Source organism: Lepidochelys olivacea (assembly GCF_965140295.1).
Source record: "Lepidochelys olivacea isolate rLepOli2 genome assembly, chromosome: 12".
NCBI lineage: Eukaryota > Metazoa > Chordata > Testudines > Cheloniidae > Lepidochelys > Lepidochelys olivacea.
In genome coordinates, this window is record NC_140422.1 from 7,451,440 (window position 1) to 7,475,876 (window position 24,437).

Genomic DNA, 24,437 nt, shown 5'->3' on the forward strand with positions numbered 1-24,437 from the left:
CTAAAAGTTAAAAATCAGAAGGTAAATAAAAACCTCAACATTATTTTAAAAAAAAACTCATGATTTTTGAGCTAATCTCTTGGTGTTTGTGGACCTGACTCATGACTTATATGGCAATACCGCATTTGCTTAATTAGATTGTAAGTTCTCTGGGGCAGAGACTGTTTACAGTGTGTTTTTAGGGACTGCTCACCGTGCACCGTGTTTGTACAGCACTAGCCTAGCACAATGGGACCCCAATTCATGGTTTATCTCTAGCCCAGTGGTTCCCAAACTTTAACAGCCCGCGAACCCCTTTCGCTAAATTGTGAAATCTCGTGAACCCCCTCCTAAAAATGAGTATTTCCAGGGATTTAAGTTTAAATTTCCTCCGCACTCCGTGGGGTTCCTGCTGCTGGACCCCGTTGACCGCCCCGGTCAACTGCGCTCCACTGAGCTTGGGCTGCAGGTCCCGCTGACCGCTAGGGTTCGGGCTGCCAGCCCCAATTGCCCTGCCCTGCTCTCCCTGGGGCTCGGGCTGCCAGCCCCATGCAGAGCGCTGGGGTTCGGGCAGCTGGCTCCCCTGCTGATGGGGGCAGGGCTCGGGGTGCCAGCCCCAATTGCCTGGCCCGCTCTCCCTGGGGCTCGGGCTGTTTGCCCTGCAACCGGGCCCCCTTCTGCTGCCTCCAGTGCCTGGGGTCTTCTGGCTGCCATTAGTGAAATGTTTCTGACAAACCCCCTGTAACGTTCTGCGAACCCCCAGGGGTTCGCGAACCCCAGTTTGGGAACCACTGTTCTAGGCACTATCATAATAAACATGATTAATAACAACATTTACCTTTACAATGTTTTGACCCCTATGCAGCTGTTGTGCATTAATGCCTAAGCACCAGAAAGTGAAACTGACTAGAAACAGAACACGAAAGTAAGTCAAACTGTTTCAGAATCCCAGGTGCTTTTATTTATTCAATAATCACACATGCTCTCATTAAAAGGCATAAAAATTTGTGCAACAGTGAATGTTTCCAACCAATGAAAGAGGAAAATAAACTGGAGTAGAATCTGACCCACTGTCCAAATGTAGAAGTTACAGTGTTATCAATAAGACGATAAAAGAGGCAAAGAAATCTGCTTTTACAAGTGCTATAATTTGTTTTTAGAATTTTTGTTTTACTGAGTGGGTGATAAAAGCAGAGAACTTCTGCAATAGCTGTTTTTGAAGGTGACAAAACTATGATCACAATTCAGTGCACAAAGCAGCCAATGTTGGTTTAAAATGCAGGAAGAAACCAACTTGACGTTTAGGTTCCCAGCCCGAGTGTCATAGATTTTCAGGCCAGAAGGGACCATTAGAATCAGCTAATCTGATCGCCTAAACTTCTGGGAGAGACCGTGTAGGCAGAGAATAATTAATGTGTCCCACACATGTTCTCAGCAACCTGCTAAGGGCAGAACTCAAACTCACAGATGCTTCTTGGGTTCAGTGACCACAGCAGATCACCAGGAGCCATCCATTTGCAGTTTGCTGGGCTGGCAGTTAAAAAAATCCTATTTTCACTTGTAAACTATGCAAATTACATCTGGAAATATGGAAAAGAAATACAACCCAGATCCACCAAAGTACGTGCTTAACTTTGAGCGCATGCTCAAATCACACAAGCTCAAGTACGTTACTAAATTTGGACCTAAATATGGAAGCTCAGTGGTGATTTTGGGCTTCCCACCCTATCCCTTTTCAGAGCATAACCACTTTGCAACCAAAAGAGTCATATAAATTAAAACCAAATATGCACCTTGGGAAACTTAACACTGATCTTTCAATAAAAACAATCACTGCTCAGACTTCATAGAACAGTGGGACCCAGCAGGACATGTGCTCTTCACTTATCAGCACTCGTTATCGCTAACAGGGCCTCTTTTAACAGAACAGAATGCAGCGCCCAATCCAAACCACTGCTGTAAACAAGTCGATAAATAAATCCATTTCAGAGGTTAAATATTTACAGTACCAAACATACAAGTCACCCACATTGCAATGAATGGGTATAAATAAGGTCCTCCGCATGGCTCCAATCCTGCAATTGGATATGCATGGCCAGACCCTTTGACTACATGTTCACACAGATCAGATCGCAGGCTTGGGCCCATGGAGCGACTGCAGCATTGCATCGAAGACCACACGTCAAGCAGGTTAGTGCAACTTCAAATATAGGGCCCCATGTAGCATTCCAAGCCCAACAAAACAATGAAAGCAGGATGAAAATAGGGAACGTCTTTCTCCTGGCCCCACCCTGAAATACCTCACACACAGTATTCACCATTTTGTTTTACGCCATTTTGCAGCCTCCAGACTTTGCTCATTCTGAAAGGGCTATTTTCTCATTGAGCCATGATCTTTACGTGATCAAAATGTGAAGATTGATCTTTGTTTGCTTGACAGCAGGCTGATGTCCACACAGTAACGACAGGTTTCAGAGTAGCAGCTGTGTTAGTCTGTATTCGCAAAAAGAAAAGGAGGACTTGTGCCACCTTAGAGACTAACCAATTTATTTGAGCATAAGCTTTCGGGAGCTACAGATCACTTCATTGGATGCATTCAGTGGAAAATCTGGCTTTGTCAATCTGTTTCTTCTCTTCAGCAGCTGGGTATCGTTGTAAGAATGCTTGATAGAGATCTTGTAGGTGTTTGTCTCTGTCTGTGGGGTTGGAGCAAATGTGGGTGTATCGTAGAGGTTGGCTGTAGACAATGGATCGTGTGGTGTGGTCTGGATGAAAGCTGGAGGCATGTAGGTAGGCATAGCAGTCAGTAGGTTTCCGGTATAGGGTGGTGTTTATTTGACCATTGCTTATTAGCACAGTAGTGTCCAGGAAGTGGATCTCTTGTGTGGACTGGTCCAGGCTGAGGTTGATTGTGGGAAGGAAATTGTTGAAATCATGGTGGAATTCCTCAAGGGCTTCTTTGCCATGTGTCCAGATGATGAAGATGTCATCAATATAGCGCAAGTAGAGTAGGGGCATTAGGGGATGAGAGCTGAGGAACCGTTGTTCTAAGTCAGTCATAAAAATGTTGGCATAGTGTGGGGCCATGCGGGTACCCATAGCAGTGCCGCTGATTTGAAGGTATACATTGTCCCCAAATGTGAAATAGTTATGGGTGAGGACAAAGTCACAAAGTTCAGCTACCAGGCTTGCTGTGACATTATCGGAGATACTGTTCCTGATGGCTTGTAGTCCATCTTTGTGTGGAATGTTGGTGTAGAGGGCTTCTATATCCATAGTGCCTAGGATGGTGTTTTCAGGAAGATCACCAATGGATTGTAGTTTCCTCAGGAAGTCAGTGGTGTCTCAAAGATAGCTGGGAGTGCTGGTAGCGTAGGGTCTGAGAGGGGAGTCTACATAGCCAGACAATCCTGCTGTCAGGGTGCCAATGCCTGAGATGATGGGGCGTCCAGGATTTCCAGGTTTGTGGATCTTGGGTAGCAGATAGAATATCCCAGGTCGGGGTTCCAGGGGTGTGTCTGTGTGGATTTGTTCTTGTGCTTTTTCAGGGAGTGTGCAGAATCAAAACAAAATCCCAAGCGGTCCCCAGTTTGTTGTGACTATTTTGCCCAGCCTTAGAAGTGATACCGGTCTGAGGGAAACATACACCATATTCAAACAACACATGGGAGAATATTTGCAATAGGGTGTCAGGTTCTAGCTCCCTACACTGAGATGCACAGTCCTTCTGACTCACCCTGGTACCAGGTGTCATGGTCCTGTATAAAGATACAGAGCTATCCTTCTGACTCACCCCGATTGACAGACCCAGTGGATCTTATTGGCTTCAACCCAGGAGTATAAACAATTAAATCTCTCTTTGAGGTAGAAGGGAACTAAGGCGAGGAACAGAGAGGGCTTGCAGGGAGTAACCTTAGAATTCCTTAGAGGAAGCTGAGTTTGCGGTTTATATAATAGTTATTCGAGTTACAGATAAAGAAAACCTGTGTGTTCTGAGAGCAGGGCAAGAACGCTACATGCTTGCAGTGTTTATTTTTAGAATTCTGCTTTTTCAGTTTCTCTCGGCTCCTCTTCAGTGCAATTCCCCAGGGTAACAGTAACCTGCCCTACCAAATCAGTTCTTACTCATTTGCTGTTCTTCCTTTATCAAAAGAATGAGAAATGCAATCTTGCATCTTGCTTCGTAAGACTTTCTTCCATGTTCTTGGGTACTGGATTGCTCCAAAGCCTAAAACGACATTGCAATGGTTATCCGTGGTTAGAAATATCCCCAGATAACCTTCCTCCTTCCTGCTGGGGTGCAGTTCATAACTGTCTGCCCCTAATCCACAGGGCCTGATTGGAGAGGGAGGTCTGGACCACAGGCACACACGCGCAGTGGTGAGAGGGGCCTGGGTGTAGCACGGCTTTAGAGGCAGAGCTGCAGCTGGGGTTGGGGAGCACAGAGGCTTGTGACCTGCTAGCTGGGGTGGGATGAGTTGTCTATCTTGGGGGAGAGATTTCGGATTCAAAAGACAAGGGTTCATTGTGGTATCAGAAGTGGGAGGAAGAGCTGACCTAATAAACCCACAGAAAAATATTCCAAAATGTAATGAGAGGGAGAAATGTGGGATGCAGTCATTCCTCGGTGTAGCAGGGAACAGCAAGTGATGCAGGAGTGCTCAGCATGATACAGCAGCAAAATAGACCAATGTCGTTTGGACCAGCTTGTGCAAAGACAAAGACAGGGAGGGGGCCATCTCTCTCTCTCCAGCTCTGCTGTGACTGCACTTGGAATACTGTTCTGGGGGCCCCGTTACCGGGGGATATTGTCAAATTGGAGGGAGTTCCAAGAACAGCCACAAGAATGATCACAGGGCTGGAGGGACTAGGAAAGATGTTAAATGGAGTTCAATACCTAGAGCTTGGCTAAGCAATGACTCAAGTTGGGAGAAACAAAGGAGTCTCCAAGCATGGGAAAGATGTAGTCACCAAGAGCAAAGATGGATCGTTTGTGGGAGAACACAAGGGAGTACAACCAGGTGTAACAAGATGTAGAAAAATGGAAGGGGAAATGCAATACCAGGATAAGCTTGCTGACAGTGAGATGTATGAAGCTGTCTAATAGCTTCCCAAAAGGAGTGGTGGGAGTCCCATGGAAAACCAGAGCAATAGAAAATGCACAATAAGGAGCAATCTCACACTGGGCAAAAGGGTGGGCTAGATGGGACCTATGTGGTGGTGTTGTAGCTGTCTCGGTCCCAGGATATTAGAGATAAGGTGGGTGAGGTAATATCTTTTACTGAACCGACTTCTGTTGGTGAGAGAGACAAGCTTTTGAGCCACACAGAGCTCTTCTTCAGGTCTGGCCCAGCAGAAGTTGGTGCAACAGAAGATATTACCTCACCCACCATGTCTCTGTAGATGGGAACTACAAAGTCTTTCCATCACTTCTTGCTATGACTGTTTCTGAGAAGGGCGAGCTCCTCTGCGGGGAAGAGTCTGTCTGGGAAGCCCCCAGCGTTTTTAGGTCTGGGCCCAATTTAGTGTCCTAATCCGCTCCACCGAACCCAGTGCTGATTGGTCAGTGGGGCGCCATCACCCTTACAAAAGTGGTACTGCCCCAAACCCCTGGCACCACCAGAGATGCGAGCTCACCGGATGACTTGAATTCCACAGCACTTGGCGAGCTCCTCCGCTAGCTTTTTGGCACCCCGGGCTGCAATGCGGTTTTTGTCCAGACTTTGAGAAATGGGAAAAGAATGTGCAAATGGTTTTCAGAACAGGCTAGGAAAAGACCGGCTAAGCTTCTGCTATGTACCGCAGCCTGCAATGCTCCGCAACACAGGTCAGGTTCAGAAGTTCTCCTTCCTCCTTTCCCTGTTTGCAAAAGCAAAGTGCACTGCAGCTGTTCACCATGGCCTCAGATTTGCTAGCATGGACCCCTGCATTTAAGCAGAACCTCAGTGGATCCCACTCCAGGATCAGTGCCAAGGACTGTCAGGAATGAACCCCCTTGTTGCAAACACGGCATTCTTGCTAGTGCCTGCGGGCTTGTCTCCACTGCAGCAGTTGGCTCGAGTGAAGTACACTCTGTTTTGAAGTGCGGTGGCTCTCGCTGGAGTTACTGGACTCGAACTAGTCTATCCTGAGTGGTAGTGACCACCTATCAAAACATTGGGAATTACACAGAGCGACTGGATTACCAGCACCCAGTGAATGGATTAGCTGCTGATAGCTGATGCTGTTGCATTGCTAGCTTAAAGCGCCCCTTGACTCAGGCTAGAGATTTTTGTGTGTGGATGGGAGTTGAGTTCGGGGTTACACTCAAGCTATAACTCAAGTTAACTGTGCTGTGAAGACAACCCCTGAGTCACAGCCAGTGAAACTAAGCATGTAACAGCCTTAGAAACTGACACATCTAGCTTCCTTGGCCCCAAATGAATGACGTGGGAAAATAAAACAAACATTTAATAATGAAAAGTAAGTTTAACTACATCCATTTTATGGTGAAAAACCTCAAGAAAATTCCTTATTGAGCCAAATCCTCTCTGTCTCTCACCTTTCATCGTAACTTTGAGTCTCACCTAGTAGTCAGCTGATATTTCGTTAGTGAATATAATTGCATGTTTACTTGCAGTGCATTATTGAGCTATTAGAGGTCTCTCTGCACTGTGTAGAGTTCCAGGCATGGTTCAGTCCCTGGTAAACAAAGCAGACTAAGCAAGCACTCAAGCTGTGTGGAAGCCTGTTTTCTTGTGTCTAAAGTTCATAGCTATTTCCTTTAACAAATGTCTCCTATTTAAGAAGGTCTGTGATGCCATATATGGAAATTCCCCCGGGGAAATACTTGATATTGCCACATCACACTCACTCTAGCATCCTCAGCCTTGCCATTCTTGGGAGAACAGTGGCCAGCTCCAGGGCACCTTCATCACCAAGGCTGTTCCACGACAATCTAAATAAAACCAGAAACATCAGCCAGTTGGTCACCTGAAGCAAAGGAAAGCGTAAGCCCCCGAGATACAGCAGCAGTGCTTTGGTCCAGTCTCCATCACATACGAGCACAATGATTTTGGAGACCCAAAGTTATACAGTGAACCAGGAGATTTTAGCAAGGGAAAGAGTTTATTTTGCTCTCACCATGTGGGGAAACTTGCCCCTGTCGCAGCATAAGGAAGCTTTATTTTCCCCTTCCTTTCTACTCTTCCCCTTGAGGGACTATCTCACGGCCGCAATATCTTTCTACGCACGACAGGACTCCACAGAACGGAGTGGGATTCTGCTCATTCTGTGGGCTTGCTGACCCAGGGCGTGAGAGACAAAGAAATCAAGACTCGGGTCTCCTGTACATCAGCTCAGAACATTACAGCGAGGCAGCTCCTTGCTCTGTTCATGGTGTGAAACTGTCACAGCAGGTTGCAGCTAATGGGGCCCATGACAGCACCCGTTAAATTTTCCTGCCTGCCCTTTAATCTGAGCCCTGTATAACAGGATTTCATTTGACCTTTCAGAGGAGGAGAGGTTTTGCTTTCTGGTTTGTTACCGAGTGAGTTTTTGTCCTGACTGGAAGGGGAGAGGCTCGGACTCCAGCTGTCCGCACCTGCTGAGCAGGGGGACGTTCCAAATGGCGCAGTGGTGAGGCTCCATGAAATGGGGGGCTGCGGGTTTGTTGCAGTAACCGCAACTGTTAGTCGACATCACAGCCTTTCAGAATTGCTGCAGGTTTCCGCACCGCCAGCCCTCGGATGCTGCCATCCGCGGCACAGACTAGCTCTCCTGCAACTGGCTCCGTGCACCTTGCCGCAATGCAGAGCCATCGCTTCTAGCCAGGCGGTTCACCTTGGTGGCAGGGAGCAGCAGCGCAGGGAGCCTGCTGCAGAGAGGCTGGCTCCTGCCTCCCGCAGCAGCATCCAAGGGCTGGCAGTGCTGAAATGAGCCAACGGCAGCTCGGCGTGGCAGGGAGCTGCAGCGCTTGCGGGGGCAGAGAGGGGCTGGGTATGCCACGGCTGCCTCTGGGGCAGGGGTACCCAGTCTGCGTGCCCCTGCCTGCTCCGGGTTGCAATGGCAATTCCCTCCTGGGGTGGGAGGAAGCAGGGCTGGCTGTGGGGCAGAGCTGTGGCTTTGGTGTGATTACACCATGTATTATAAAACAGGGACATTTTGCAGGACCGGGGCCTTATATTGTAACAATTTCCTGGCCATTTAGGGAACTCACAAGTGTCACTCTGTTGCACCCCATCCACAAAGCTTCCCAGTGACAGAAGGATTAGAACTCAGGACTGCCTGCTCCAAAACCAGAAACCGATAACACCGTAGCTAAAGGAGACTCTTCCTTACCCACTAGCAGTATAGGAGCTGAGACACATAGCTGAGCAGTTCTGATTCCAACCAGTGGAAGGCAGTGACAGGCACACACGCTAACCAGTTCAATACATATAACCTGAGCGACTGTGAATGTAGAAAGTCAGCTGTAAGCCCCTGCTAGACTGCTAGGAAATTGGAAGTTGCCATAATGTTCACTGTGCAAAGTAGATGTAAAACGCTCCCGTTCTGATCTGGTCGCTTTTCATACCCACTTTACAATGGGACAGGGCAGCAGAGAATCAGGACCAGTAACTTGCTCCTCTCGCTCTCAAACAAGATGCCCTGATGCTGACAGTAAGGGGCGTACGTTAAAGGGGAAGGTTTGGGTTTCATTTCCACTGACCTGCAATTTCCATTCAGATTTCAATAAGATACCATGATCAGGGGCAGCAGGACTGTAGAAATTTTGGTGGTGCCCAGAACCCCCAGGACTCCCCCGCCTGCAAACTCCCCACACACACCTGCCTAAGGCTCTGGGAGGGAGTTTGGGGTTCAGGCAATTGGGGTGCACAAGGGGGTGGGGATGCTGGCTCTGAGAGGGAGTTTGGGTGCAGAAGGGGTGAGAGGTCAGGCTCTGGGAGGGAGTTTGGTGGGGGACGGGGTCTGGGGTGCAGGCTCTGGGCTGGGGCAGGGGATTGCAGGCTCTGGAAGGGAATTTGGGTGCAGCAGGCACTGGGAACGAGTTTGGGTGCTGGGTGCAGGCTCTGGGCAGGGGGCAGGGGTGCAGGAGGGAGTCGGTGTGCAGGCTCTGGGAGGGAGTTTGGGGACAAAAGTAGGTGCAGGGGAGGGGTGGGAGTGCAAGAGGGAGTTGGGGGAGAGGGGGGAGGGGTGCAGGATGGGGGTGCAGGAGGGGGTGAGGGGTGCAGGCTCTGGGAGAGTTTGGGGGCGAGAGGGGGTGGGGGTGCAGGAGGAGATTTGGGGGCCGAAGGGGGTGTTTGCGGAGGGGGTGTGGGTGCAGGCTCTGGAAGTGGATGGGGGGGTTCGATGTTTACCTGGGGCACCCCCTCCGGCAGCAGCTCCTAGGCGGGGCAGGCGGGGGAGGGGTCTCCTCACGCTGCTGTCTCCAGGCACCGCCCCTGCAGCTTCCCATTGGCCACAAGGGCGTTTGGGGCAGGAGCAGTGCACAGCCCCCTCCCACGGGCTGCAAGAACCCGCCGGCAGCCACGTGGAACGAGCGCGCGGGAAGCCGCTCAGCCCCGCTGCGCTGCGGGTGATGGCGGGAGCCCCTGGGCTGTTTTAAGTCGCCTGGGGACGGCAGGTGGGAAACTTTGCTGGAGCCGGGCCCCTGGGACAGGAATATTCCTGGTGCCCGGGCACCACGGGCCCATAGAACTCGCCGCCCATGACCGTGATAGCAAGGCAGGAGTGAATGTGCACAGTAACCAAAAGACAGGCAGCTGCTAAAGAGTGTGAAATGGATATTCGGCCCCCGAGGCGATATATATACCCATTCCCTGGACTCACATGATCTCTTCAATGACGGGACAACGACTGAAGCCGAGGGCAAGGTGTTTGGAAACGCCATCGCTGATTCCACAGAATTTCAGTCTAAAGGGAAGCAGGATTTGGAAATAACAAATGGAATCGCTGGCCCCCACGGCCGGCAGGCAGTTTATCCCAGGGAATTTCGGGGACTCCATTCGCGCGTCTGCAATCCCCCTGGGAACGTCCACGCCGCGTTTTACAACCCACGGCAGCGCGTCTCACATCCCGGCTCTACAGACTCCGGCTCCTGCTGCGAACAGCTGTGTAGACACTGTGGTGAGGGCTTTGAAACCCACCCCACCCCTAGGCTTCGGAGCCCGAACTCCAGCCCAACTGAGTGTCGACACAGCTGTGTTCAGTGCCATAGCGCGAGCCCGAGTCTGCAGACCTGGGCTCTGAGACATACCCGTAAAGGCCCCACTCTTTGGGTCTGATCGAGGCAGGGGAAGTGCCTGGATGTGCTCCCCCATCAATCCATGGCCCTGCCTGAGGCCAATTCTCCCTGCCCTGTGTAAACTGGAGCAGCCGCAGACCAGACCCCCGGGCCAGGTCCTGAGCTGGCGTCAATGGGCATAGGTACACTGAAGTCAACACCAGCAGAGAATCAAGCCCCCCCGGCTGGGTCACCACTACAATCTTGTTCTGAGAACCACAGCTCTACTGTGCCTAACGCAATTCAACTTACTCAATCTTCCTGAGCCGGGTGAACCGTGGAAGCCCCTCTGACAGGGTGCGGAGGGCGCCTTCCCCAAAGCTGTTCTCTGACAAACTGCAAGGACAGTCAGAATGCACTGAGTGATTGTAAGAAGCTGTGATCAGAGAAGAGACACTGGGCTGCTAACACTGGCAAAAAGCAACCCCATTCCTTAACAAACAGCAGTGCTGAGGAGAGGAAGGATGGTCAGTGGCTAGCTTGGGGCTCGGGAACCCCAGCTTCAAGTCCTGGCTCTGCCACAGACTTCCTGTGTGACCTTGGGCAAATCACTTAACCTCCCTATGCCTCAGTTCCCCATCTGTACAATGGGGACAACAGCACTTCCCTGCCTCACAGAGTGCTGTATGGGTAAATGCATTAAAGACTGAGAGATGGGCCATGTCAGTCCCTAAGAGAGAGAGACATTGCTTTGTAAAACACACCCTGGATCAACGGTTCACTCTACCCACTTGTTTGCCGTGGGAGAGAATAAGTCAAAGGACCGTCTCTAACTGGTCTCTCCGGGGCTGAACCAAAGGTTAGCTCAACTCTTTGGAAGTGTGAAGACATCGCTGACAGCTTGAAGTGTATCCTGGGGCAGAAGGCAAGTGCATTCTCACACTTACCAGCAGATGGCACCCTGCTGTCATTTAACTTAAAGAGGCTGCTGACGAAATAAGCAAGTGAAGGGCATCAGGACAATTTAATTTGATGTCCCCGTCAGTTCTATTTTGGAAAATTATTTACTTCAGATGTAAAGAGTCATGATCTAGAGTTACAGAAGGAGTCCTTTATATTGAAAGGCATCCCAAAGCATTTTCCATTTGCTGTCTGATTATTTTGGGTGTTACCTCCTGTCACACACGGCATCCCACATTTGGGCTTAGGCTGGCTGGCAGATGGTGATGCTAAGGGAGGAATATCCTGATACTAGTGTCGCAAAGAGGGAATATGCAGGGAAGGTCTCCCTGGACACTCTCTGTAACTCAGTTCATGAAGCAGGATAGACCTAAAGGCTCTGTGCATTTGCACAGGGGCTTTAAACTCCAGGCCTCAGTGAAAGCAAGTGGAGTTTTGCCATTGATTTCAGTGGGGCCAGGGTTTCATCCTACATAGTTGTAAATTCTACAAATTCTACACGTAACTGCATACTATTGTTTGTACACTTAGTTTTACATGGAAGCCACTATATAATCCAGAGAGACAGGCAGAGGTACACCAAGTCCTGTTTCTTAAAACATCCCTATTAACTCCCAACCGCACCTACTTTATCTCTTCTAGCTGCTGGCATTCAACCAGGCCTTTGGCCAGCGGTGTTCCTCCAAGTGAACCAATGTTATTTGACTGCAGACTGGTGAGAGAAGAAATTCAGACACAAACTTTTCAGAAGAAAACTATAACAACTCCTTTGATATGCGACTTCCTGTCAAAGAAACAGCTGCTTTTCTGGAACTGACACCCAGGATTCAAACGGAATCACTATCTTTGACATTTGCACCCTTCTTTATGAGACCTTGAGAACAGCGACAAACCAGTGATCGGAATGTGGCTAGCAATTTGTACTCTAACTAGCCACCCCAATGTACCCTCGTTCACCTTCGTGCATCTGGAGCGTGAAATCTTGACCCCACTAAAGTCAGGACAAAACTCCCAGTTGACTTTAACAGGGCTAGAATTTCACACGTAACCTCCCCTTGCTTTTCACATGTGATGCTCATTCACAAAGCCGCTGTAGTTAAACAGAGAGATTTACCTCTGCATGAATAAATGATGGACCAAGATCCTCCCAGTCACCATAAGAAGCAATGACCCCAGGAAATTAAAAGCCACATGGCACAGCCTATTTGACCTATACCCATGGCATGGGGGAGTTTGGTCTAAGATAGTAGAGAGAGAAATTAGGGTCGTTTAACTGTTTTGCTACTGTGGCAGAGCAGGGCAATGTTCTATTAATTAGAGGTTTGGCAAGACTTCCACGTGAGGGTTAAAAACTTAGCACTACTCAGAGACAAATAAGAGGTGACAAATTAATGAAGGGCCAGATGGATGCGCCTATTTACCCTCTCATCATATGAGAACAAGAGGACACCCATTAGCATTAACATGTAGCATATTCAGAACTGATTAAAGATTGTCTTTTATACATTTCCTAATTAATCTGTGGAACTGATTGCCACAAGATATTACCGAAGCCCAGAGCTTAGTGGGAATGAGGAAAAGATTTTATGATGGAATGACAATACTGTCAAGACATATGGCAATAAATAGTAATCAAACTATGTTAGGAAGCAGGTAGGTAATGAAACCTGGTCTTGGCAAATCTTTGTCCACTTCATGCATTTTAGATTTGTTTAACCATGTCACCGATTCATTGTTCTCCTGCTTCCATGTTCAGTCTCTTTTTTATCAGTCCCAGTATTTCCGGGGTGCCCTGCCTCTTGGAATGTGAGTACAGAAGGGGAAGCAAGCACTTACTGAAGGATCTGCAAGTGGCCCATGCTCGGCAGAGAGAGGGAGAGTCTCGCTGCCGTCTTGTCTCCCACATGGTTCCTAGCTAATCTGAAAACAATATGAAACATTATTTATGATGAACTAACAGGCCTAATTCCTCACTCCCACCCATGTCCGTGTGTCTCCTGTTAATATTCAGAGGAGCTGCACATGCTGAGGGTAGAACATAAATCTCCTTACTTACCCCTTTGGAGACTGAATATACTTAGACACAGGAGTAATAGTTATGCTTCATAATCCAGGCATTAAACAGTCAATTAAAGCACGGTGTAATTACCCTGTGGTTATACTTCCTGATACCGCTGCGATTACCACTAACTCATTCAACCAGTAGGTTAATTAAATAATTCAAATCCTTGTTATTTCCCCTTTATCGACATAGAGATTAGGCCCCATTCCTTCAGTCCAGACTGCAGAGTAGAATCTCAGTCAGGGTCTTCAGCAAGACAGAACAGCCCTCTGCTACTTGAGCTAAAGGAGAAACGCCATCAGCTCCCAGTAGTAGTAGGCTGCTTTCCTCTATGTGCAATAGCCACTCAATGGGGATGCGACACTGGTGTGTTATGCCACCAGCACCCATGTGGCGTCCTGTTGACTCAACTGACTCGCATACGCAGTGAGCTGACGGCACTGTACGACTGGGGCCTTATGCTGTAATTATATTTTTTGATGCATGAGCCTAGTCCAATATCCTGCAGTCTGGAGGCTAACTGGGTGGGTTATGCATCTTAACTGCAACAGAAATAATTTTCCCCACTCTGGTTAAAGATTTTTATTATTTCATAGGATATTGACACCTCTCTTCTGCAAACGAACAGGGGGTTAGATGAACAGTAATAAATTCAGCGATGGTCCTCGGCTAACAAAGTCTCAAATCAGCCCCAACCCCCATTTTTAATATAGTAATAATTAGATAGCTTTCATATTTATTTCGTAGGTAACACATCAGGCAGATGTGTGGCACACTCTAGGCCCTGTGTTTCTGAAATATTAGCTATTATTCTGTGTAAGGCTCGGGCTCCACTCCATTAACAAAGTCTGTACAGCCCATTGATTCCCCTGGGAAGACCAGACGTGAAGCCTCAGAACTTTGTACCAGCCAGTGTGAATGTGGGACTCACAGTAACTCCTCGACATGCCTGCAGTGAGCCAGAGCCTCCGCGAGCGTCTCCCCTCCAGCTGGGCCAATACTGTTCGACGACAGGCTAAAATACACATGGAAATAGGCAGAGTCTGTCAATGGCTGAAAGGAGCCAGGATATACCAGATACAAATTAAGCCGTGGCACGAATGGCGCTTTCGCTGCAGATTGTTTCGTGGCTGAGTGGCATGACAGAGAGCACAGAGCATCGTAATAACAAGCTACCACTGAAGCAGGCCCAGAGATGCCAATCCAAAGCTTGGCAAGAGACACACAGGTCTCTCCATCAAATAGCTTGGAAAAGAAAGGCTTTCTAATGCATTAGGTTAGACCATCAGAGAGGATGTTACCTTGCCATGACTGACCCCGAGGACCACACTTGCTTCACATGGCAATAAGTGATGTGGCAGGCCGAGTTGTAGGAAAGAGATCTTTATTAAGCATTCTGAGTGGGCAGTGTTACAGGCCAAGGCGCTACAAGTTATATGCAAGCAACCTGGCCCCAGCTTATCTTGCCAAGCCCCTGGTGTCATACTGAACTAGAGCCTTCTGAGTACCCGACCCCTCCTTCTCCAGTCCCACTTATTATATTGCACTCCTGATGGCTGGCGAGCACTGGCATGGGGAGCCTATGGCTGCTTTTTCTCTTAGCTGGTGTCCCCTTCGTGGCCTAAGATTTGGGGCGAATTTCCTTACCAGCTGAAACTGGCCAGAAAGAAATTTCTCCATTCCCCCCCCCAACTTTTGTTAGGAAATCAATGTAGTGGCGATGGGATGTGGTGCTTTGAAAGCCCTAGAGGCTGAAACCCTCCATGTAGCTACAGAACAGGTAATGCACGGGGTAGGGAAGTGTACAACCATCCCATCAGGCCAACACACCAGGGCATCCACTCCCTGTGGCATATTCAACCGTTGGCCTCTAGGTCTCCAATAACGGGAGAGACTTGTGCTGCTTTTTGCGACGCGGACACTTGTCCGCTAAAAACTGTACTGAGATTACTGCATGGCCAGGACATGGCAGCAAGTTTCAGTCACAAAGAGCCTGATCCAAAGCCAATTGCAGTCGATGTGGGAGCCTTCCCAGTAACGTTTATGCAGGTCAAATAAAATCAAACACGAACATTCCCCCCAACCTTGGCTCTAACTCTAATTAATCCCATTATTCAACCCGAAATATAAAGCGACTCACTTGACTTTCTTTAGATTTTGCATTTCCGGCAGGAGCGTGGCTATTTTTTCCAGACCAACATGTTCAATCTTGTTATGGCTTAAACTTTAAAGGGAAAAAAAAAGCCACATTATGAAAGAAAATGCCGAGTTGCCCACTGAGTGCAATGTCTTGTTTAATCGCTCTGATCTGTTGGAGGGAGCCAAAATCATTTCACTATTCACAGCTGAATGAACTTCAAAAGTCAAAAAGGTGTTTGTTCTTACTGCGTCTTGTGTTAGAAAAGAGACTGAGTTTGGTTGCAATGAAGAAAACTAACCAAAAACAAGGGCCGCAGACTGGATCTAGATTCAAACTTTTCTAGATCTTGGGAGTGCTGGGACCAGTTCTCAGAGACCGCTACAATACACAGCTCCTGATCCAAATTTTGACAGAGGCTGTTCAAACTTGGAGTTTCGGTTGAACCCATTATATGCCATTACACGTGCCAGCTGCTCGGCTCAGATCAGACCAAAACTTGCTCAGATTTTGCACCTGAAGTTTTGGTTTGATCCCATCTCTAATTCAAGCAGCCCAGACACTTGAGCATTAGCAGCCTCCGTAAAACTTGCTGCTTTCATATAACCGCACCTAAAAACACTCCCTGGCTTGAGCTCTATAATCCATCCCCATCACTAGCAGAGACATTACAAGAAAGGAGGAACCCACTTGATTTCTTCCATATGAGGAGCATTCTTCAGAGCTTCTGCCAGGCGGGAGCAGCCTTCATTACCAATACTGTTATTGTTCAAGCTGGAGAGAATATTAATAAAATACCACACATTAGGCTGTTATTCAGTTCATGGCTTTATAGATAGAGGATGAAATTCACCTCTGTGCAGAGGGGCAGTGCAAGGTCTATGGGCCATCTGAGTCCCACTTAAGTCTTCAGGACAGGGATATAAATGGAATGCAAGTGGTGCATTGGTGTTGGAATTCAAAAAGAAAAAAGAAATCTGTGCACTGCATCGCCCTGCTTGAAACAAATATGCTGTCATCCGTCTCTGAAACAGCTGCATGTATCCACAGTAACCACTGAACAGTATACTTAACAGCGAAATGATCAACTCCGTGGTCTCCTGGAACGTAACTGTAATGCTATCGCGACTGGAGATTCTGATGGCTGTGCAAGTGAAAGACCCCTCTGTGCTCCCGCAAAGCAGGAAATTATCATCTTGGCCACATGTTTGTCTATGAGCTGGACCTACATGGGGAGTTCTTGTGGGCTCACTGGGTGCATGTGAATTTTTCCGGGTGCATCTGTTTTGCTCAGCTTTGCATATCTGCCCCTGAATATTTCCTCTTCTCAGTGTATTTCCTGTGAGGAGGAGGGTGGACACTTTTTAAAATTTTAAATATTTTTAAAAATGCTGCTTTCTCATGACTTAGTCAGTAAAAGTAGGGACTACCAAAAATAGCAGAGTAAGGGGGCAAATACTGCAGCTTCTGCTAGCATCCCTGCAGAATTGTAGAACAGTCCAGCACCTGTTTGGTAAGATAGTTATCTCTTTATGTTATTATTTATCTGACCCCCCTCACTGCATTATCCCAGGATAGACTGGTGGCAGAGTCTTGTTAGGCCCAAAGCAATGTTTGGCATCATGGGAAGGATTTAGACTGCAGGACCCGAGTGACTCAGGCATTAACAAACTTATCCTCAGAACAAACCTGTGAAGTAGGGACGGGATTATTACCCCTATTGCATAGAGGTGAAACTGAGGCACAGACCTGCTCAAGGTCACACAGGGTGTGTGGCGGAACTGGAAAAATGAACCTCCATCATGCTGCTTTGATAGCAGGCCTGTCTACAAGGAGGTCAGACATACTCACAATGGAAACTTTCCTTCTTGATTCTAGCACAGTGCACAGAACATATGCAGATTCCTGAGGGCTAAATCTGCTCTCCAGAGACTACGCAGTAGCTAAGCTGGGCATCTCTGTGGGAAGCTCAGGGAATGAATCACAAAAGTTCCTTCTCTCACTAGTGTGTGTATGGCCCAGCTAACACTACAGGACATGAAGGCCTGCACAGACATACTTACAGGAGTCTTTTCAGTAAAGGCATTTTGTGAAGTCCTGGCACCAGCATGCGAATGGCCGTGTCATCAAGTCCCAGGGAGCTGAGGCTAAGAGGCAAATGGACACAGGAATGAGTGTGCACAGATCTAAATGAATAGTTCATACACTGTGACCAGTCTGCTAGGCAGGAGCTGTCAAAGCAATGGGAGGCTGACGGAGGCTAGCGTTAGCTCTCTATGGAAGCCGTGTCGTTATGTTGATCCCGCATGGTTAGGAAAGGGAAGCCTCTTAACTGTCGTGTAAACGTTTTGCAGCTCTGTATCCTGCACAGCGTGGGGCTGCTGAGGAGACTGCAATGGGAAATACTCTTTTCTGGAGTTACAAAGACCCTGCCCCCTGAAGTCAATGGGAGTTTTGCCATTGACTTCAATGGGCGTGGGATGAGGCCAAAGGTGCATAAAACACATACACAACATGAGAGGCAAATTCTTCATTTCCTTTCAGCTGAAACTGACCCCAGGAGACATGGAGAGAAGAAGAGCTGCCTCTCTGAGACCTCAAGCAATTACAAAGGCTGAGAATTGCAGGGTCATTATTAACAGAGACGGGTAGAAATGTTTCAGACGTAAGAATTCTTCACTTTTGCTTCAAAACCAAAGATACCATGAAAGCATTTTGAGATTCCCCTACCTGCCAATACATTCACTTCTCAATGGAAATTTATGATGAGAAAGTATATTGCTCTTCAATAGGTTGTTTTGTTTGGTTGGTTGTTTTTTGCATTCCCAATTTTGACTGGACAGCTTAGTCACATGCTGGGATCCCACCTCCCCTCCCTCCCCCAGCCCAAAATGAAAATGTTCATTTTAGGATATCACCAGTTTTTAAACCAAATAAAATTTTGATAATGGAAAAATAACAGAGCTCCTTATATCAGGGATCACATAGCTTTTGTAACAGGTGGTTACTATTTTGGGAATTTGAACTAAATAAATACACTGATAATGATTAAAGGTTGCCCAATCACAACTAGGTCTCTTTTGCAGGTAACAAATCCAGATTATAAATAAGATTTATTAATACTTGTATGGAAAGTTAATGTATGTCAATAAGAATAAAATTTTAAAAAACCCAGTGAGATTTCCAATAATTGCTAGAACATCTTTTAAATTGCACATCCTGTTATTTCATTGATGGTCACAACACTAGGGTTTATGTCTGATTGTGTGACATGGATGTTAGAAAATCCATGTATTAAGTGTAGAAAAATGAATACAAGCAACAGTGAATTATCAAAAAGAAAAGAAAAATCTGTGGAAAATTAGGAAAATAAAATAAGTCAGTCCTTTTAAAAACCATGGGAAGTAAAATGTTTTAGAAATTCTTTTAATTTTCTTTTACCTGCTCTCATTATAAAAGGAGTTGATTTTTCAATGTTCTTTACAAGAACCAGGTAAAACAGGCAGGTTCAAGACACTAACAATTCTGCAACATTTAGCCTGTAAGATCTTTGGGGCAAGGATGCTGTTTTCTAAGGGTGATGCTTCTACAGTGATATGAATGATAAAATAATTTACTTTCCGATCTTTAGGTTGCAACACTCGTGACTAGAGCTGAACAAAATTCTTTGCAATAGTTTATTCCTCAAAAAATGTAGTTTGGGGTCGACTGAACCATTTATGATTTTGGGTCAAATTCGGCAAAGAGTTTTAGCCAGAAAAAGTCAAAACTTTTCATTTCTACTTTTTCAAAAGGAAACATTCTGACTTTTCGTTTCAAAACATGTTTCATTTAGAAATTTAGCTAGATTTATTTAAAAAAACAAAACCAAAAAAGGATAAATACACCCAAAAACAAAATTAAAAAAAACAAACTTGACAAATTAGTTTCAGGTCAAAGACGTTTTGTTTGACCAGAAACAATTTTTTCTGGATTTTTCAGTTCAGTCACAGAACCAAAAACTCAGTTCTTCTCTTGGCATTTCTCAGGACCATTGTGTCTTGGTCTAGTGCGAGATCTTGGTCTGGGTGCCTTCCTATGGCTGGCCCTCCAAAACAGGAGGAATCAAAGCTGTATCATGGGTAGGTTGTACAGCAACGCGCAAAAGTGCTTCTGTAAATGCCATCTGCTGCCACTAGAAGGTGCTACCTTCCTGGATGCGGTGTATCTTCTAACACTGCAGTGTGGTTCCTGAGATTACTGCCTTTCTGCAGTGGGACATGGGTGTGCACACACACTGCAGAGGTACTGAGGACACCAAAGCACTTGGCTTGTACAAAGAACTCTGCTCTCCCTGCCCTAATCACACATTACTAATCCTGTTCTGCCCATCCTTAGTTGCAAATACTAAGGAATTCATACTTCTCCCCCAGCTGATGTCTCCCAGCCATCTGTGTGGTTACACTCCTCCAGGACACACAGCTTGTAAGTAACTGCAGTTTAATCATAAAATATAGACTGGCCTAACAGGGTCTAGATAGCATCAGGACAGTAAACTTACTTAAGCTCTTCAATAGCATGGCATTGCTGCAACCCTGCAACCAGGTGTCCCATTCCGCTTGGCGTAACACTGCTGGACATCAGCCTGAAAAACCAGTAACAGCACCGAATGAGAATGACTTACATTCAGGCAGTCCAACAAGATAGGAGATATAGGAATCACTTCCCTCACCATTGACGTGCAGCTGCTTCTGGGGTGGAATGCAGAAGCTTTTTATCAGCATAAAACACAACCGGGAAGTTGGGAAGTGTTAACACCAATTGGTACCCACATACTAAAACGCTAAGAGCCTGATATTTCCAAATAAAATCGTAGAGGGGAAATTAGATCACCAGAATGTAATTAGTATTTGGCCAGGGTCCTAGGGCTGGTACTCATACTCTTGCAAAAAATCCCAAAGGGTCTTTAGAAACCATACATGGACATGGGATCTTGGCTTTATACCCAAACATTACAGCTCTGCATTAGTTTCTCCCCATTAATCTTGAATCTTTTCAGAATTGGGGGTCTGCATAAAAGTAAGGACCCCTCAGGGCAAAGTTTTTGGAACGTGAGGAGCCAAAACACATGAGAAGAGTACGTTTTTGTGATTTCCAGCTCCGTTTTACAGACCCAAGAGAACTGGATAGTCCAAAATGTTGGGTGCTGATCTGTACTGACTCGGACTCTCTGCAGGTTCTGCCAACAGCAACAGAGAATGAGTCCCAAAAGATTGTATTGTGCAAAGATACAGTCTATGGGCCTGATTCTCATTTAGCTAAGGCCACTTTACACCTCTCTGGGAGTATAAAGGGGCCTTAAAGTGAGAATAGATTATATTTATACCCTTAAGCCCCTTTTACATGACAGGAGCAGGATAAAATGGCCACAGTGTACATGAGAATCAGGCCCTCTGTCTTTATATGTTTTTACTTAAAGGAAGGGGGCAGGAAGTGATCATTTCTCTGAAATCTTGCACCACGACTAAATGCTCAAGTGCCCCTTTCAACAATTCACAGAAGAACATTCTAGAACATATGACATGTTAACACGCAGATGTGTGGAAGTTGCAACGTTCATGTCTGAATTCCAATTTTCCCACCCAATGGGGCTGCGGTTTGGTCTGTTACAAAGTCCTAGGCCAGCTATGGAGTTCTGATGCTGATTCAGGTCTGAACTTTTCTGCACTTCAGAAAAGAGCTTTGATCCAGGCTGCTCCCAAGAACCCAAAGCTCAGAGAAATCATGAAAATACATGTTTCAGAGTAGCAGCCGTGTTAGTCTGTATTCGCAAAAAGAAAAGGAGGACTTGTGGCACCTTAGAGACTAACCGATTTATTTGAGCATGAGCTTTCGTGAGTGAGCTGTAGCTCACGAAAGCTCATGCTCAAATAAATGGGTTAGTCTCTAAGGTGCCACAAGTCCTCCTGTTCTTTTTATGAAAATACATGTCTGGATTTAGCCAGCTGCACAGATTGCATGGGAAGGAGAGAGTTTCATGGGGGTAATGGGCTGGGGAAAGGGCAAGTGCGGGCAGTAGGGGTATCTGCTTAGAATGAGCCATAGTTCATGAAGTAGAACATTCAACAGTAACGAGCTTTTTAGATAATTACTTACTCAAACTTCCTCAGCGTTGGAAAAGTCAGAAGCGCGCTGGCTAGCATTGCTTCTTCAGCAACGTTGAGATCAATATGAGACCAGCTGCAAGGACGAAAAAGCACATCCTCTCAGCGGCACACAAAGCTCTGAACAGCCCACAGCTGCCTTGGCGTGGTATGATGCTTGCAATTGTTCTGCGTGAGTTAACTGATCAAGGGCAGCCTGGCTGCTGACCCCCATCCAGGTCAACAGTCCATTAAGAAGCACTTCAAGGTATACGGAATAAGCCACATTTGCCCCCTTGTTGTTAGAGCAACACCATCGCATTGTGATGCCAAGCCAAATGACCCCTGCATTCCCAGGCTCTGTTCTCCAAGCTTTCACAGTTCATGGAATTTTAAAGCCAGAGGGCACCATCGGATCATCTAGTCTGGCCTCCCTGTAGCACACATAGGTGGAGGAGCTTGGGTTCGTCAAATAGCGCAACTGTAACCTGAGTCTCTCTAGGTTTGACCACCCCAGGTTTTCTTGCATGAGTCCGCTCAGCCAACCGGGAAATGGCTGGCAGGGAGAGACAGGCCTTCTGTTGCGTCCCCGGGGTGCCGTTTGGAATTCTCATACGCTCTACAATGCCAGCAGAGCACGTATCACGAAGTGCACAGCATATGCGCCGAACCAAGCTCGTCTTGCTAACATTCCCACGCCCTCGGGGCTCACTCGCCGTAGGGCATGCGTGTCTGAGTGAGCTGTAGCAACGAGCTGTGGTCAAGCCACACGCAAGCGCTGCATGTTAGATGGTACGTGTATTGCTGTGTCTAGCCATCTCCTTCACTGGGGTCACTTAGGGCTAAATTCTGCTCAGAAGTTCACCCTTCTGGGGCTCCCGTTGGCTTCAGTGAGGTTCGACAGGGTGCATATGTCAGAGGAGAATTGACTATTGACTACCGTTGCTTCTTTACATGATTTTCCAACTCCCCAGTCCCAATTTCAGAGATGCATCCACTCTTTCTGTGCACCAGGACAAGAGAAACTATTTCCTTCCTGAGATAAATTGCTACACCGCTTTGAGAACTCACCTCAGTTCCTGAAGCTGCGTGCATTTCTCAGTAACCCTCTGGAGAAAGTGAATGTGCTTTGCTTCCAGCCTGCACTGGTTCAACCTGCAGGGTGCAGATACACACAAATGCGATCGATCAACGTCAATGACAATCAACCCAGCTCACGCTTACACAGGGCCTTGCAGCCTGCAGCAATGGTTTTTCCATGCTATATGGCTGGGCTTGAGAGCAGAGCTGCACAAACCCAAGCTCCTCCTTGATGTGCCGTGCCCATTCCAAAGTTTGGTGTAGAGTCAAGAGAACATGGCCCTTCCCCACCTCTGGGTGCCCATAGTTAGAAGTCTCTGCATTCTCCCAGGCACAAGGACTGATTTCTCTGGCCAGAGCATGAAAGATCCTTGTGCTATCCCTTCCATGCACACCCTTGCAAAAGGAAGTGTCAAGCTGGCTTGGGTCTTAATGTATTCAAGGCTTCTACTTATTCAGGGTACAATAGGAAAGCTAGTGAGTTCCTTTATTGGATGATCAGTCAGAGGGAGCAACCTGCAATGAAAAGCACAACCAGATGCACCTCCTCACCTGCTAACCACAGACTCCATCTTCTCCGTTCGACAGGGGAACCCCACGTCCACTTGAAGGAGACCTTTGTCTTTTGATATCCTAGGAGAAGATGGAGATGACAATACATCACAGGCCCAGACCTTGCTGGGTACATGATACAAATTGTTTCAAACGCCCTGTAGCAAAGGTTACTTTCCACAAGATGGGAGAGAGCAGAAGAGCGCAGGCAATGGGAGTTTACTTGTTGAATGACTGGAAACCATCTATGCCTAAGGACTTGACAGCATTCGTCCAAGGCTGGTTTCCAAATACAGGCTTTTATTTTTAGAAAAGGGATTGAAAACAGCAGTGTGACAGATGGTAATTTCCTGCAAGATCCCAGAGAAACCTTATTGAATTAAGTTAAATCTTACTGAATTGAGTTTTTGGGGTCCATTGTATAAAAATGCAATTGTTTATGTGTTCTGTAGGCTTGTATGCAACTTTTCTAGAGATGTGACTAATGGAAATGTTAGGAACTTCAGAGACCCGTGGATAGACTAAATTTGTCCTGAGTGTGCTAGGTCTGAGCTAAGGCTGTTATGAATTTATGACCATGGAAGAGACATCTGGGTCGGGTTTGCCAGAGCCCATGTTGGAGTTAGGGTGATCTCGGTTAAGCTTATTAGCATGCACGTAGGCTCTTTTATTGTTTTAATATTTTCTTTGTCATGCTTTTACCCTAAGAACACATTAACTTGCATAGAATCATAGAATATCATGGTTGGAAGGGACCTCAGAAGGTCCTCTAGTCCAAACCCCTGCTCAAAGCAGGACCAATCCCCAATTTTTGCCCCAGATCCCTAAATGGCCCCCTCAAGGATTGAACTCAGAACCCTGGGTTTAGCAGACCAATGCTCAAACCACTGAGCTATCCCTCCATAGGAAGAACTGTAGCTTAACTGAAGGCTAAGGGCGTTGGACTAGATGACCTCCTGAGGTCCCTTCCAACCCTGATATTCTATGATTCTAAGGCCATTATAGTGTTGCTATTAGTTTCTGAAGAGAAAGCAAGCAGGCCTGCTTCGGCTGCCTGCCTTTGCTGGTGAATTCACAGCATAACCAGGGAGCTGTGGAGCCTGGGTAGAAGGGAGAGATGTCTCCACCCAAGCGAGGTGACAGCTGGGGAGCCAGAAGCCTGAGAGCAGGTGTCTTTCCTAGACTGTTGAGGGGGAATTACAGGCCCTGGATCTGTGACAAGCAGCTGTTCAGGCTCCACTTACGTAATCTCTGTAACATTCCCGTGGGGTTGGACGGCCATCTGCAGAAGGCTAGCCACACTTTCATTCCGCACCCATGGCTCTTCAATGCTGCAATTTC

General features: G+C 47.0%; 1 protein-coding gene across 1 annotated transcript in view; it reads right to left on the reverse strand.

Moving 5' to 3' along the window:
* Positions 1–3,825: 3,825 nt before the first annotated feature.
* Positions 3,826–24,437, reverse strand: part of NLRC5 (NLR family CARD domain containing 5) — a gene marked incomplete at its 5' end in the record, with an annotated part of 76,402 nt that continues 55,790 nt past the window's right edge. Inside the window, 16 exons of the mRNA XM_084645001.1 lie at positions 3,826–4,207; positions 5,617–5,700; positions 6,833–6,916; positions 9,790–9,873; positions 10,496–10,579; positions 11,772–11,855; positions 12,980–13,063; positions 14,137–14,220; positions 15,346–15,429; positions 16,033–16,116; positions 17,406–17,489; positions 19,883–19,966; positions 21,478–21,561; positions 22,536–22,619; positions 23,097–23,177; positions 24,341–24,427. Coding sequence (XP_084501127.1) covers positions 4,126–4,207; positions 5,617–5,700; positions 6,833–6,916; positions 9,790–9,873; positions 10,496–10,579; positions 11,772–11,855; positions 12,980–13,063; positions 14,137–14,220; positions 15,346–15,429; positions 16,033–16,116; positions 17,406–17,489; positions 19,883–19,966; positions 21,478–21,561; positions 22,536–22,619; positions 23,097–23,177; positions 24,341–24,427 — 1,342 coding nt within the window. The 3' untranslated portion in view covers positions 3,826–4,125. The remainder of the gene's footprint in view (positions 4,208–5,616; positions 5,701–6,832; positions 6,917–9,789; positions 9,874–10,495; positions 10,580–11,771; positions 11,856–12,979; positions 13,064–14,136; positions 14,221–15,345; positions 15,430–16,032; positions 16,117–17,405; positions 17,490–19,882; positions 19,967–21,477; positions 21,562–22,535; positions 22,620–23,096; positions 23,178–24,340; positions 24,428–24,437) is intronic.